General features: G+C 41.5%; 1 protein-coding gene across 7 annotated transcripts in view; it reads left to right on the top strand.

The window, feature by feature from the left end:
• The window catches only part of OFD1 (OFD1 centriole and centriolar satellite protein), a 69,472-nt gene that overhangs the window by 35,558 nt on the left and 20,779 nt on the right, over nucleotides 1-13,135 (top strand). For all 7 annotated transcript variants that reach the window (XM_061408141.1, XM_061408139.1, XM_061408144.1 and 4 more), the window contains 3 exons: nucleotides 2,551-2,681; nucleotides 3,212-3,323; nucleotides 12,231-12,833. In XM_061408141.1, the coding sequence (XP_061264125.1) occupies nucleotides 2,551-2,681; nucleotides 3,212-3,323; nucleotides 12,231-12,833 (846 nt within the window). The remainder of the gene's footprint in view (nucleotides 1-2,550; nucleotides 2,682-3,211; nucleotides 3,324-12,230; nucleotides 12,834-13,135) is intronic.

Here is a 13,135-nt window from a genome sequence, read left to right as displayed (position 1 = left end):
AGTGAAAGTGCAGAGCCCTAACTACTGGACCACCAGGGAAATCCCAGGAAACTGCTCTAGGGGAGGCTTCAGTTGGGAAGCTTTTATAAAACTAAAATTCCAGATTGAAATTCCTTCTTTGTTGCTTGCTATTCCATAATTCATAGTGTCTGTAAGAATAAACATTTTTAAATTTAATTTTTATTTTAGATTAGAGTATAGTTGATTTACAGTGTTGTGTTTCAGGTGTAGAGAAAGGGATTCTGTTATACATATACAAATATCCATTCTTTCTCAGCTTCTTTTCCCATGTAGGTCATTACAGGTTATTGAGTCAAGTTCCCTGTGCTGTACAGTAGGTCCTTATTATCTATTTCATATATGGTACTGTGTGTCTGTTAACCCAAAACTCCTAATTTTATCCTTCTCCCTGCCTTTCCCCTATGCTAACCATAAACTTGTTTTTGAAGTCTGTGTAGTCTGTTGTGTTTTGTAAATAAGTTCATTTGTATGACTTTTTAGATTCCACGTATAAGTGATATTGTAAGATATTTGTCTTTTTCTGTGACTTGGCCTCACTTAGTATGGTATTCTCTAGTTGCATACTTGTTGCTGCAAATGGCATTATTTCTTTTTTGTGGCTGAGCAGTATTCCATTGTGTATATATACCATATCTTCTTTATCCATTCATTTGTCCATGGACATTTGGTTGCTTCTATGTCTTGGCTATTGTAAATAGCACTGCAGTGAACAATGGGGTATGTGTATCTTTTCAAATTATGGTTTTCTCCAGATATGTGCCTAGCAGTGGGATTGCTAGATCACATGGTAGTTCTGTTTTTATTTTTTTGAGAAACCTCCATACTGTTCTCCATAGTGGTTGTACCAGTTTACATTTCCACCATCAGTGAAGGAGGATTCCCCTTTCTCCATGCCCTTTCCAGCATTTATTGTATATAGACTTTTTGATGAGGGACATTCTGATTGGTGTGAGGTTGTATCTTATTGTAGTTTTGATTTGCATTTCTCTAATAATTAGTCATGTTGAGCATCTTTTCATGTGCTTTTTAACCATCTGTATGTCTTTTTTGGAGAAATGTCTATTTAAATCTTTTGCCCACTTTTTGATTGGGTTATTTGAACTGCATGACCTATTTGTATATTTTGGAAATTAATCCTTTGTTGGTTACTTCATTTGTAAATGTTTTCTCCCATTCTGTTGGGTGGTCTTTTTGTTTTTTGGTTTTTTTTTTATGGTTTCCCTTGCTGTGCAAAAGCTTTGAAGTTTTATTAGGTCCCATTTGCTTATTTTTATTTTCATTACTCTAGGAGGTGGATCCAAAAAGATATTGCTACAACTTATATCAGTGTTCTGCCTGTGTTTTCCTCTAAGTGTTTTATACTATCTGAGCTTACCCAGTGGCTCAGTGGTAAAGAATTGCCCATAATGCAGGAGACCTGGGTTTGATCCCTGGGTCGAGAAGATCCACTGGAGGAGGGCATGGAAATCCACTCCAGTACTCTTGCCTGGAGAATCCCTTGGACAGAGGAGCCTGGCAGGTTACAGTCCATGGGGTTGCAAAGAGTTGGACACAACTGAGCATATATGCATGGGCTTACATTTAGGCCCTTTAATCCATTTGGGGTTTATTTTTGTATATTGTGTTAGAGAATGTTCTAATTTCATTCTTTTGCATGTAGCTGTCCAGTTTTCCCAGCACCACTTGAAGAGACTGTCTTTTCAACATTGTATATTCTTGCCTGCTTTGTCATAGATTAATTGACCATAGGTGCGTGGGTTTATTTCTGGGCTTTCTGTTCTGTCCCATTGATCTATATTTCTGATTTTGTGCCAGTACCATATTGTCTTGATTACTGTAGCTTTGTAGTATAGTTTAAAGTCAGGGACCCTGATTCCTCCAGCTTCATTCTTCTTTCTCAAGATTGCTTTGGCTGTTCGAGGTCTTTTGTGTCTCTATACAAATAGTGAAATTGTTTGTTCTAATTCTGTGAAAAATGCCATTGGTAATTTGATAGGGTTTGCACTGTATCTGTAGATTGCCTTGGGTTGTTGTTCAGTCGCTCAGTCGTGTCTAACTGTTTGTGACCCCATGGACTGCAGCATGCCAGGCTCCTCTGTCCTTCACCATCACCCAGAGCTTGCTCAAACTCATGTCCATCGAGTTGGTGATGCTATCCAACCATCTCATTCTCTGTCATCACCTTCTCCTCCTGCCTTCAATCTTCCCCAGCATTGGGGTGTTTTCTAATGAGTCGACTCTTCACATCAGGTGGCAAAGTACTGGAGCTTCAGCTTCAGCATCGGTTTTTCCAATGAATAGTCAGGATTGAGAAGGACTCAAGAATAGTAAAATTTGCATTTATGTGCATTAAATTGTTTTCAAATTCCTGTGGCAGAATTGCTCGTTGTCCATTTGATGGAGCTGTTAGAAAATTGTGTGCATGCCCTAAAAGGAAGAACAGTTTGAAACTTCTCTAGCTGCTTTTAAAAGTAAAGCTCAATGAGAAAACTTCAGGTTGATAACAATCACTATCTGTTACTTTCCTAGGCATAGCTCAGCCGTCTCCCGAACTGCTGATTTTTCAGAAAGAATTAAAGAAAGCAGAAAATGCTATTGCATTTGAGCATAAGGAGTTCGAAACCCACAAGCAAGCTCTACAAAAACAGCTTCAAAGCGAGGTGAGTATTGCTCCTTGTGCAGCCAGGGGTCGGGCCAGTCTGCTGCATAGATATGTGAACTTGGCACACACCACACCGGTGTAAATGGGGTTTACTTCAACATCAGAGCTCCCCCAAGGCGCTAAAGTATGTGCTTTCTCATCTGAGAGAACTCTCCAGTGATCATGTGACTTTATATTCATAATTGTCACAAAATCCAGAGGCAAGCAAACTCACTTAAATGCACAATTTTTCAAGTCCTGGTGGTGCCCACAGTGGCAGTGTCTTGATTCTCACCCTGTGACTTGGAAATACTACTGCCATCTCTCTTGTGTCTGCCCTGGAGTAGCTGCTCTAACTTGCATGTGACAAGAGGTGGAAACTTGTTTTATCTTTCGTCATCTTGTAGGGACCCTGTGCGTTAAGGGTGTAACGCTGCTCAGAATTGGCAAAAGGGCAAAAGAGAATAAGCCTAATGAGAGAATAGCTCCCTTTGAAGTGAGCTGTGATTTCTTTTATGTTCATTTCTTTTCTTCTCTAATTCTCTGCAGATTGAGCGCTCTGCCCAGCTGAAGGCCCAGGTATTAGAATATGATGCTTCTGTCAAGAGGTTAACTACACAGGTTTCAATTTTAAAATTGCAACTAAAACAAACTCAGACAGGTTAGAGACATTTTTAACCTTTATGTGTGTGTGTGTGTGTGTGTGTGTGTGTGTGTAAAACTTCTGACATTTGTGAAAATGTAATTGTTACTCATTGAATTCTTAGTAATTCTCATAGTAGGGGAAAGCTTCCCAGGTGGCTCAGTGGTAAAGAACCCTCCTGCCAATGCAGAAGACGTGGGAAATATGTGTTTGATCCTTGGGTGGGGAAGATCCCCTGGAGAAGGGAATGGCAACCCAATCCAGTATCCTTGCCTGGAGAATCCCATGGACAGAGGGCCCTGGCGGCCTATAGTCCATGGGGCCACAGAGTTGGACACAGCTGAGCACACATAGCACCTCGTAGGGAAAAGTCATAGAGAAATGTGCCATCTCAGAAGTCACGCTCCCTGTCCATTTCAGGGATACCAACCAGGTATCCAACCAAACAAGTCAGCCAGCGTGACTTGTTTTCACAGGTGCCCCATGCTTGGGGGAACCTCATACCACAGATAGGTGTGATAGTGACACAGAAGCCCCCAAATTCATCCTGGACCTAGGCTTTCCTTTTTTATTTGCTGTCTGGTGGCTCAGACAGCAAAGAATCCGCCTGCAGTGCAGGAGACCTGGGTTTGATCCCTGGGTTAGGAAAATCCCCTGGAGAAGGGAATGGCAACCCACTCCAGTGTTCTTGCCTGGGAAATCCCATGGACGGAGGAGCCTGGCAGGCTACAGTCCATGGGGTTGCAAAGAGTCAGACATGACTGAGCGACTGACACTCACACATCCTGATAATAAGATCAATCAACTCTTGAGTGGTTTTATATATTCCCTGACAGAGGTTTATGTGAGTGGGAGAGGCAGCGTGGCCTGGCTGAAAGAGCACTGCTGCTGAAATCAGAAAACTGGTTTTGTACCCCAGTTTTGCAGTTAAGTTGTTTGGTTTTGGGTACATTTCTTTTAACTTCCTTGGGCCTCGAGTCCCCTCTTTGTAATGAGGATAATACCTTCTGTGCAGTGGAGGATGAAGGGGATATGTGGTTGGCTCCAGTGCAGTGCCTGGGGCACATAAAACACTTGGGGAAATGGCCACTGCTGTCATTTTATTACTGTGTCTTCCTGTGGATGCATGACATCTGCCCCTCCTTCTTACCAAGTGCCAATTTTGACGCTTTCTTGAGCTGCTTTCAAGCCCAGCAGAAGTTCATGAGACTTTGTGATTCTGAGCCATCCTCAGTTCCTATTTGCTCTTCTTCCCCCTCGGGCCCTTGGCCCCTTCTCCCCACCCTACTTTTATTTCCGTCTCTTCACTCATCTCTACTCTTTCCTGTTGCTCATTTTCTAGCCACAACTCTGCATTTGCCAAACTTCACACTGCTGAAACTATCCTGAGCTCAGATCATTAGAAATAGTTCAGTGAGGATGGAAGCTTCACGAGCACAGGCCTGCCAAGCATCTGTCCCTGGCACCATCAAGGTGGCCTTGCAGGAGAGGAGCGGTCACATGTGGTGGCTTTGCATTAGGCTAGCCCAGTGACTTGGTGCTTTGCAATTGGGTGATTCAGCTATAGTCTCCTGTCCATGACGTGGGAGCAGTGAGAGTTTTGGGCCCACGGTGGCGCCCTGACCACATGCCCTTCCCCTCTCTGAGATTCAGGCTGTACGCAGTAGATTTTGCTGCAGCCCTGGGAGTTTGGAGGTGGCATCCTGTAATGAGACACATTCATTATTTTGAAGTCAAGTGTGTGAATGTTCCTGCTGATTAAATAAAGATTATAAATGGGCTTAAATCAGATCAGGTCAGGTTTTTCAACCACATGAGTTCAAGTCTGGTTAGGCTTTGTCCCCGAATACATTGTGAATGCCTTTTCAGTTCTCAGAGCTTTATGGATTTCAAGGTCGTGCATAATGGATTGTGAAGTAATAGTATGCATTACAAAAGAAGGCATATGAAGCAATAGTTGGTACATATAAGCTCTCAAACGTTAATAATTAGTGTTTTGACTGTGGTTTTACAGACTTTTTTTTGTTTAAGTATAGTTGATTTACCCTATTGTGTTGATTTCTGCTGTGAAAGTGAAAGTGTTAGTCACTCAGTTGTGTTCGACTCTTGTGCGACCCCAAGGACTGTAGCTCACCAGGCTCCTCCATCCATGGGATTCTCCAGGTAAGAGTACTGGAGTAGGTTGCCATTCCCTTCTCCAGGGGAGCTTCCCCACCCAGGGATCGAACCCAGGTCACCTGCATTGCAGGCAGATTCTTTACCCTCTGAGCTACCAGGCATAACTTTGGTTTTACAAACTACTTTTTTTTTATTGAAGTATAGTTGATTTACTCTATTGTGTTGATTCAGCTGTACAGCAAAATGATTCACTTGCACGCGTGCACGCGCACACACACACACACACATATATAAATTGCTTTTGGTACTGTTTTCCATTACAGTTTATCACAGGATACTGAATATAGTTCTCTGTGCTCTACGGTAGAACTTTGTTGTTTACCCCTTCCATACATAGTAGCTTATATCCGCTAACCCCAGCCTCCCACTCCATCCCTCCCCCAACGCCCTCCCCCTTGGCAACCATAAGTCTGTTCTCAATGTCTAAGAGTCTGTTTCTGTTTCATAGATGTGCTCATTTGTGTCATATGTTAGATTCCACATAAAAGCGATTCCACATGGTATTTGTTTTTCTCTTTCTGACTCACTGCACCTAGTATGGTATTCTCTAGTTGCATCCCTGTTGCTGCAAATGGCATTATTTTGTTCTTTTTTATGACTGGGTAATATTCCTCTGTGTGTGTGTGTGTGTGTGTGTGTGTGTGTGTGTGTACACACCACATCTTTATCCACTCATCTGTTGATGAAGGTTTAGGTTGTTTCCATGTCTCGGCTATTGTGAATAGTGCTGCTGTCAACATACAGGTGCATATGTCTTTTTGGATTAGAGTTTTGTCTGTATATACGCCCAGGAGTGGAATCACTAGATCATATGGTAATTTATTTTTACTTTTCTGAGGAACCTCCATACTCTTTCCCATTTTTCAATTGAGTTGTTTGTTTGTTTTGCCATTGAGTGTATGTATTTTGGAAATTAAGCCCTCGTTAGTAGCATTGTTAGCAATATTTTGTCCCATTGTATAGGTTGTCTTTTTGTTTTGTTTATGGTTTCTTTTGCTGTGCAAAGGCTTGTACGTTTGATTAGGTCTCATTTGTTTATTTTTGTTTTTATTTCTATTGCCTTGGGAGACTGACCTAAGAAAAAATTGCTGTGATTTATGTCAGAGAATATTTTCCTATGATCTCTTCTAGGAATTTTATAGTATCATGTTTTATGTTTAAGTCTTTAAGCTATTTGGAGTTTATTTTTGTGTATGGTGAGAGGGTGTGTTCTGATTTTGTTGATTTACATGCAGCTCTTCAGCTTTCCCAGCACCACTTGTTAAACAGACTGTGTTTTTCCCATTGTATATTATTGCCTCCTTTGTTGAAGATTAATTGACTGTAGATGTGTGGGTTTATTTATGGGCTCTCTATTCTATTCCATTAATGCATATGTCTGTTTTTGTGTCAGTACGATGATGTTTTAATTACAGTAGCTTTGTAGTATTGTCTGAAGTCTGGAAGGGTTATGCCTTCTGGCTTGTTTTTTTTTTTTTTTTTCCCTCAGGATTACTTTGGCAATTCTGGGTCTTTTATGGTTCCATATAAATTTTAGGATTGATTATTCTAGTTCTTTGAAGAAATATAATGGGTAATTTGATAGAGATCACATTAAATCTATAGATTTCTTTGGGTAGTATTGCCATTTTAACAGTATTGTTCCAGTCCAAGAGCATGGGATATCTTTCCATTTCTTTGAATCCTCTTTAATTTCCTTTATTAATATTTGATGGGCTTCCCTAGTAACTCAGCTGGTAAAGATTCCACCTGTAGTGCAGGAGACACCAGTTCAATTCCTGGGTCTGGAAGATCCACTGGAGAAGGGATAGGCTACCCACTCCTGTATCTTGGGTGTCTCTGGTGGCTCAGCTGGTAAAGAATCCTATTTTATAGTTCTCAATGTATAAATCTTTCACCTCGGTCAAGTTTATTTTTCATTTTTTTGGAGGGGGAAGTAATTTTAAAAGGTACTGTTTTTTTACATTCCCTTTCTAATATTTCATTGTTAGTGTAAAGAAATGCAACTGGTTTCTGAAGGTTAATCTTGTATCCTGCTACTTTGCTGAATTCATTTATTAGAAATAGTAGTTTTTGTGTAGAGTCCTTAGGATTTTCTATATGTGTAGTTTCATGTCATCTGCATATAGTGGCAATTTTACCTCTTCCCTTCCAATTTGGATACCTATTATTTTTCTTGTCTAATTGTTGTGGCTAGAGCTTTCAGTACTGTATTGAATAGAAGAGGTTAGAGTGGGCATCCTTGTCTTGTTCTAAATTTTACTAGAAAGGCTTTTGGCTTTTCACCATTGAGTATTACGTTGGCTGTGGGTTTTTCATAAATGGTTTATTGTGTTCAGACATGTTCCCTCTATACCCACCTTAGTAAGAGTTTTGTCTTGACTGGATGTTGAGTTTTCTCAAATGGTTTTTCTGTATCTATTGAGATGATCATGTGGTTTTTGTCTTTTGTTTATGTGGTGTTTCACATTGATTTGTGTACGTTGAACCATTCTTGTGAGCTTGGGATGAATTTCATGTGGGTTGTGTATATGATCTTTTGTATGTATTGTTGGATTCAATTTGCTAATAGTTTGCTGAGGAATTTTTCATCTATATTCATCAAAGATACTGATCTGTAATTTTCTTTTTTGGTGGTGTCTTTGGTTTTGGTATCAGAGTGACAGTGGTTTCATAGAAGATCTTTGTGAGTGTTCCTACCTCCTCAAGTTTTTGTAAGAGTTTAAGAAGGATCTGTATAAGTTCTTCTTTGTATATTTGGAAGAATTCACCTGTGAAGACATCTGGTCTTGTACTTTGTCTATATGGATTTTTTTGTTTGTTTGTTTTAATTACAGATTCTCTTTCACTTCTAGTGATCAGTCTGTTCAAATTATTTCTTCTTGATTCAGTTTTGGTGAGCTCTATATTTCTACAGAGTTGTCCATTTCTTCTAAGTTGTCAAATTTATTGGCATATAATTGTTCTTAGTATTCCCTTAGTTTTTTTTTTTTTTTTTTTTGTATTTCTGTGGTATTGGCTGTTGTATCTCTTTTTTAATTTCTTATTTTGTTTATTTGGGTTCTTTCTCTTTTCTTGGTGAGCCTGGCCAGAGGTTTATCAGTTTTATTTACTCTTTCAAAGACCCAGCTCTTGGTTTTATTGACTTTTTCCATTTTATAATTGCTACTTTATTTTCTATCTTTATTCCTTCTTTCTGCTGACTTTAGGTTTTGTTTGTTCTTTTTCTGATTCTTTTAGGTGGTATGTTACATTGTTTATTTGAGATTTTTCTTGTTTTTTTTTTTTTTTTTGAGGAAGGCCTGTATTACTGTGAACTTCTAAGAACTGCTTTTGCTATGTCCCTTAGATTTTGTATGGTTCTGTTTTCACTGTCATTTGTTTTAAGGTATTTTTAAATTTCCACTTTGGTTTCCTCGTTGATCCATTGGTTTTCCAGTAGCATATTGTTTAGTCTTTCCCCATTTCTTTTTCTGTGGTTAATTTCTAGTTTCATGCGTTTATAGTCAGAAAAGATGTGTGATAATTTCTGTACCATTAGATATGTTGAGGCTTGTTTGTGCTCCAGCATGTGGTCAGTTGTAGAGACTGTTCCATGCACAGCTGAAAGGAATGTGTATTGGTTTTTTGTTCTTGGATATAATGCCATGAAAATACCAATTAGGTCTAACTGCTCTGTTGTACCATTTAGGATCTCTGTTGTTTTATTATTATTTTGCATAGAAGATCTGTCCATTGATGGGAGTGGGGTGTTAAAGTCTCCTACCATTATCATATTCTTGTGAATTTATCTCTTTATATCTGTTTGTGTTTGTTTTATGTGTTTGGGTGCTTCTATGTTAGGCACATATATTTTAGGTTAACACATGTAAAATCTTCTTCTTGTATTGATCCTTTTATCATTATAAAGTGTCCTTCATTATCTTTTTTTATGACCTTTGTGTTAAAGTCTATTTTGTCTGATTAAAGTATTGTGATCCCTGCTTTCTTTTCATTTCTCTTTGGTTAAAATATCTTTTTATATCTCCTTACTTTCAGTCTGTGTCCTTTGCCCTAAGCTCTTGTTTTTTTTAACCCCGTCAATCACTGGGTCTTTTGATTGGTGCATTCAGTCCATTTACATTTAAAGTGATTACTGTTAGATATACATTTATTGCCATTTTAAGGCTTGTTTTCCCATTGATTTTATATTTGTCCATTTCTTTTTGTTTTCCTTTGTGTGGTTTGATGATTTTCTTTTGTGTTATACTTATGTTCTCTTCTTTTTGGTTTTTGTGAATCTGTTGTATGTTTTTGATTTGTAGTTACTCTGTTTTTCAAGTATGTTAACTCCATCCTTTATCTACTTGCCTTAGACTGGTAGCCATATAGGCTCTAAAATATTCTAGGAAGTGGGAGAAAAAAATCTATGTTTTCTTACTCTCTTTCTCTTGCTGTCTTTAGAATCCTCTTTAACTTTTGCCATTTTTTAACTAGAATATGCCTTGGTGTAGGTCTCTTTGAGTTTACCTTATGTGGAACCCTGTCTGCTTCCTGCACCAGATATCTGTTTACATCTTCAGGTTTGGGAAGTTTTCAGCCGTGATTTCTTCAAATACATTTTTGATCTTTTCTCTTTCTTCCTCTTCTGGAATCCCTATTATGTATAGCTTGGCATGCTTTTTATTGTCCCATAGGTCTCTAGATCAATTGGTAAAGAATCCGCCTGCAGTGCAGGAGACCCCAGTTCGATTCCTGGGTTGGGAAGATCCACTGGAGAAGGGATAGGCTACCCACTCCAGCATTCTTGGGCTTCCCTTGTGGCTCAGCTGGTAAAGAATCTGCCCACAATGTGGGAGACTTGGGTTTGATCTCTGGGTTGGGAAGATCCACTGGAGAAGATAAAGGCTCCCCTCTCCAGTATTCTGGCCTGGAGAATTCCATGAACTGTATAGTCCATGGGGTCACCAAGAGTTGGACACGACTGACTACTTTCAGGTCTTTTGTTTAGGTTTCTTTTTTTTTTTTTCATTTGGCTTTCTCTCTGCTGTCCTGAATGGGTGATTTACATTATTCTGTCTTCTGGGTCACTTATTCATTCTTTGGTGTTACTGGTTTTGTTTTGTTTTGGCCATGCAGGCCAAACAGGCCATGCAGGCCATGTTTTGGCACATGACTTGCAGGATCTTAGTACCCTGACCAGGGATTGAACCCACACCCTCAGCAGTGAAAGTGTGGAGTCCTAACCACCGTACCACCAGGGAATTGCTTGTTTTTCTACATAATTCATTGCCTTTAGTTCAGTTTTCATCTCAGCAATGAGTTTTGTAATTCTCTTGCTTCCTCTTTATCGTTTCTAGTCCCTTTTTTACAGTACTCTGCGTTTTTACTGACACTTTTTCTTACTCCCTTTAATATTTTCATTATCTTTTTTGAAATCAGTGTCTGTTAAACTGAAGAGGTCTGTTTCATTGTTTGCTCTTTCAGGGGAATTATCTTGGTCTTTTAACTGGGAGTGGTTCCTTTGCTTCATTTTACTTAATTTTCTCTCTCAAACTTACAGAAGAGAAATATATCTGTTGTGGTCTTGGGGGACTATTTATATGCGGAAGCATCACTGTGTAGCTTCTGTGGGTTTAGTGTTTGTTTGGCATGAGGGCTGTTTTTTGATATGGATGCCTGTGACCTCTTTGCTCAGCGTGTGCTGGCCATGGTCATTATCCCCTTATAATCAGGGTGTGCAGGTACAGTGGCTGGTGCCCAGTCCTGAGGTTCTCAGCATTGGTGGAGGATCTCACACACTCCCAGAGCATGCGATGGGATCATTGATGGCTTGAGACCACTGCTGGAGCCCAGAAGGGCGGCAGTGGTGGCCATTCAAGACTGCTTCTGTAGCCTGAGGTGTGGGGAGTAAGTCACAGCAGAGGCTCAGAACCGATCCTGAAGCCTGTGGCATGCAGGTGGTGGTTGCTGCAGCTCGTGACCCCTCTTGAAGCTCCTGTAAGCCGTGTCATGCCACCTGAAAGTGTGAACAGTGGAAGAGGCTGCAGTAGTGCGTCCCACCACTCCCCTCACACACCCCAACCATCAATAACACCTGGCCTCTAAGGTGGCCCAAGCTTCTTCCATGTACACCCTCAGGAGCGACTGCTCCAGACTCCAGCCCCTTCAGGCTGTTTCCATACAGCCCACCCTAGCCGTCTCCCTGGGTCTGATTTCTGAAGCGTGAGCTTCAGCACCCAGCTCCTGCCTGCATGGGAGGACACATGTCTCGGGCTGGGGAGTATAGGGCAGTGGTGCTGACCTTTTGTGCAGGTCTCTCCGTCCCAGCTGCTGCACTCCAGAGGCTGCGTTCTTCTCCAGAGGCTCTGGAGCTCACCTCCATCTTGGCTGATCTCATGGGGTGCAGGAACCTTGCCTCTTTTATAGCACCCTCCTGAGGATACAGATCCTGTCCCAACTTCTTCCTTGCTTTTTTTTCCCTTTTGTCCTTCCTGGTTCCATGGAGATTTTCTTGCCCTTTCAGAGGTCTGAGATCTTCTGCCAGTGTTCAGTAGATATTCTGTGCAAATCACTCTACATGTAGATGTATTGTTGATGTATTGTGGGCAGAGATGAGCTTCACATCTTACTACTCCACCATCTTGATCACACACCACAGACTGTTTAATGTGCTAGTTGATTTTTCAACCAAAAAATTGCTGAAACGTTTCAGTTTGGTTCTCCACCTCTTCCCTTCCTGTCTCACACTCTGTTTGTGACCTGCAGCACTAGAGAACGAAGTGTACCCCAACCCGAGCCACTCTCTGCTGAATCGCTCCATCAGCGGGTTAATGAGCACCAGGGTGGGACCTCGTGATGGCGACATCAGTGGGGATTTCTTGAAAAATCCTCTGAGACAAGAGGAGGTGACAGCAGGCCCAGTTACACCACGGATCCCCAGATACCCAAATGCCAGCGCAGAGGGAAGTTCCCCTGATTCCGACCTCGAGTTTGTAGCCAGCACTAAGGTGAGAGTGAGAGAGCTGGAGCAAGAAGCAGAGTGCCTGGAAAAAGCTTTCCAGAACTACCATCAAAGGGTCAGTCAGTGCCCTACCAAGAGCCGCTTGGCAGCCAGGAGCCCACCCTTGCTGTGTCTGCCGGGGACTCTCAAGAACATCACTGCAGCTGTTCCCGAGAGGTGTGTTTTTATGGATGCCAGAGTCACCTCTCAGCAGCCTCCAGTAAGCACGCGCGGAGGGGATGACAGCGAGGTGTCCGAGGTGCCCAGCAGCATGGCCTCAAGGTCACACAAGAGCACAGCCTCCAGGCGACTCTCCTCCACGCCACTCCCCAAACCGAGAAGCCTCGATAGTGAAACATACCTGGAAGGTGAGCTATGGACACAGGCCTGTGGATGCTCTGGTTGGGGCTCAGTTGCTCCTCATCCCCCCTCTCCTCTGGGTAACAGTGCAGCTGGAGGCTGATAAACTGGGAGTCATGGGAGCCTCTGAACTGTGGGCTCCTAGGGAACCCTGACTCCCCCACCCCAGGTTACAGGTGGTGTGCAGGCTGTAGGATGGAGGGTCAAGTGCCAGCATTTTGCTTGGCACGTGGAGGTTTTTAGAGTGACTGTGGCTTTTCTTTGGCTGCTGGTTAGTTTCATGTGTTCTCCTGTTATCACTGAAGTTTCA

The sequence above is a fragment of the Bos javanicus genome, chromosome X (assembly GCF_032452875.1).
Source record: "Bos javanicus breed banteng chromosome X, ARS-OSU_banteng_1.0, whole genome shotgun sequence".
Taxonomy (NCBI): Eukaryota; Metazoa; Chordata; class Mammalia; order Artiodactyla; family Bovidae; genus Bos; species Bos javanicus.
Note: the sequence above shows the minus strand (reverse complement) of the source record. Positions and strands in the feature narration are given on the sequence as shown.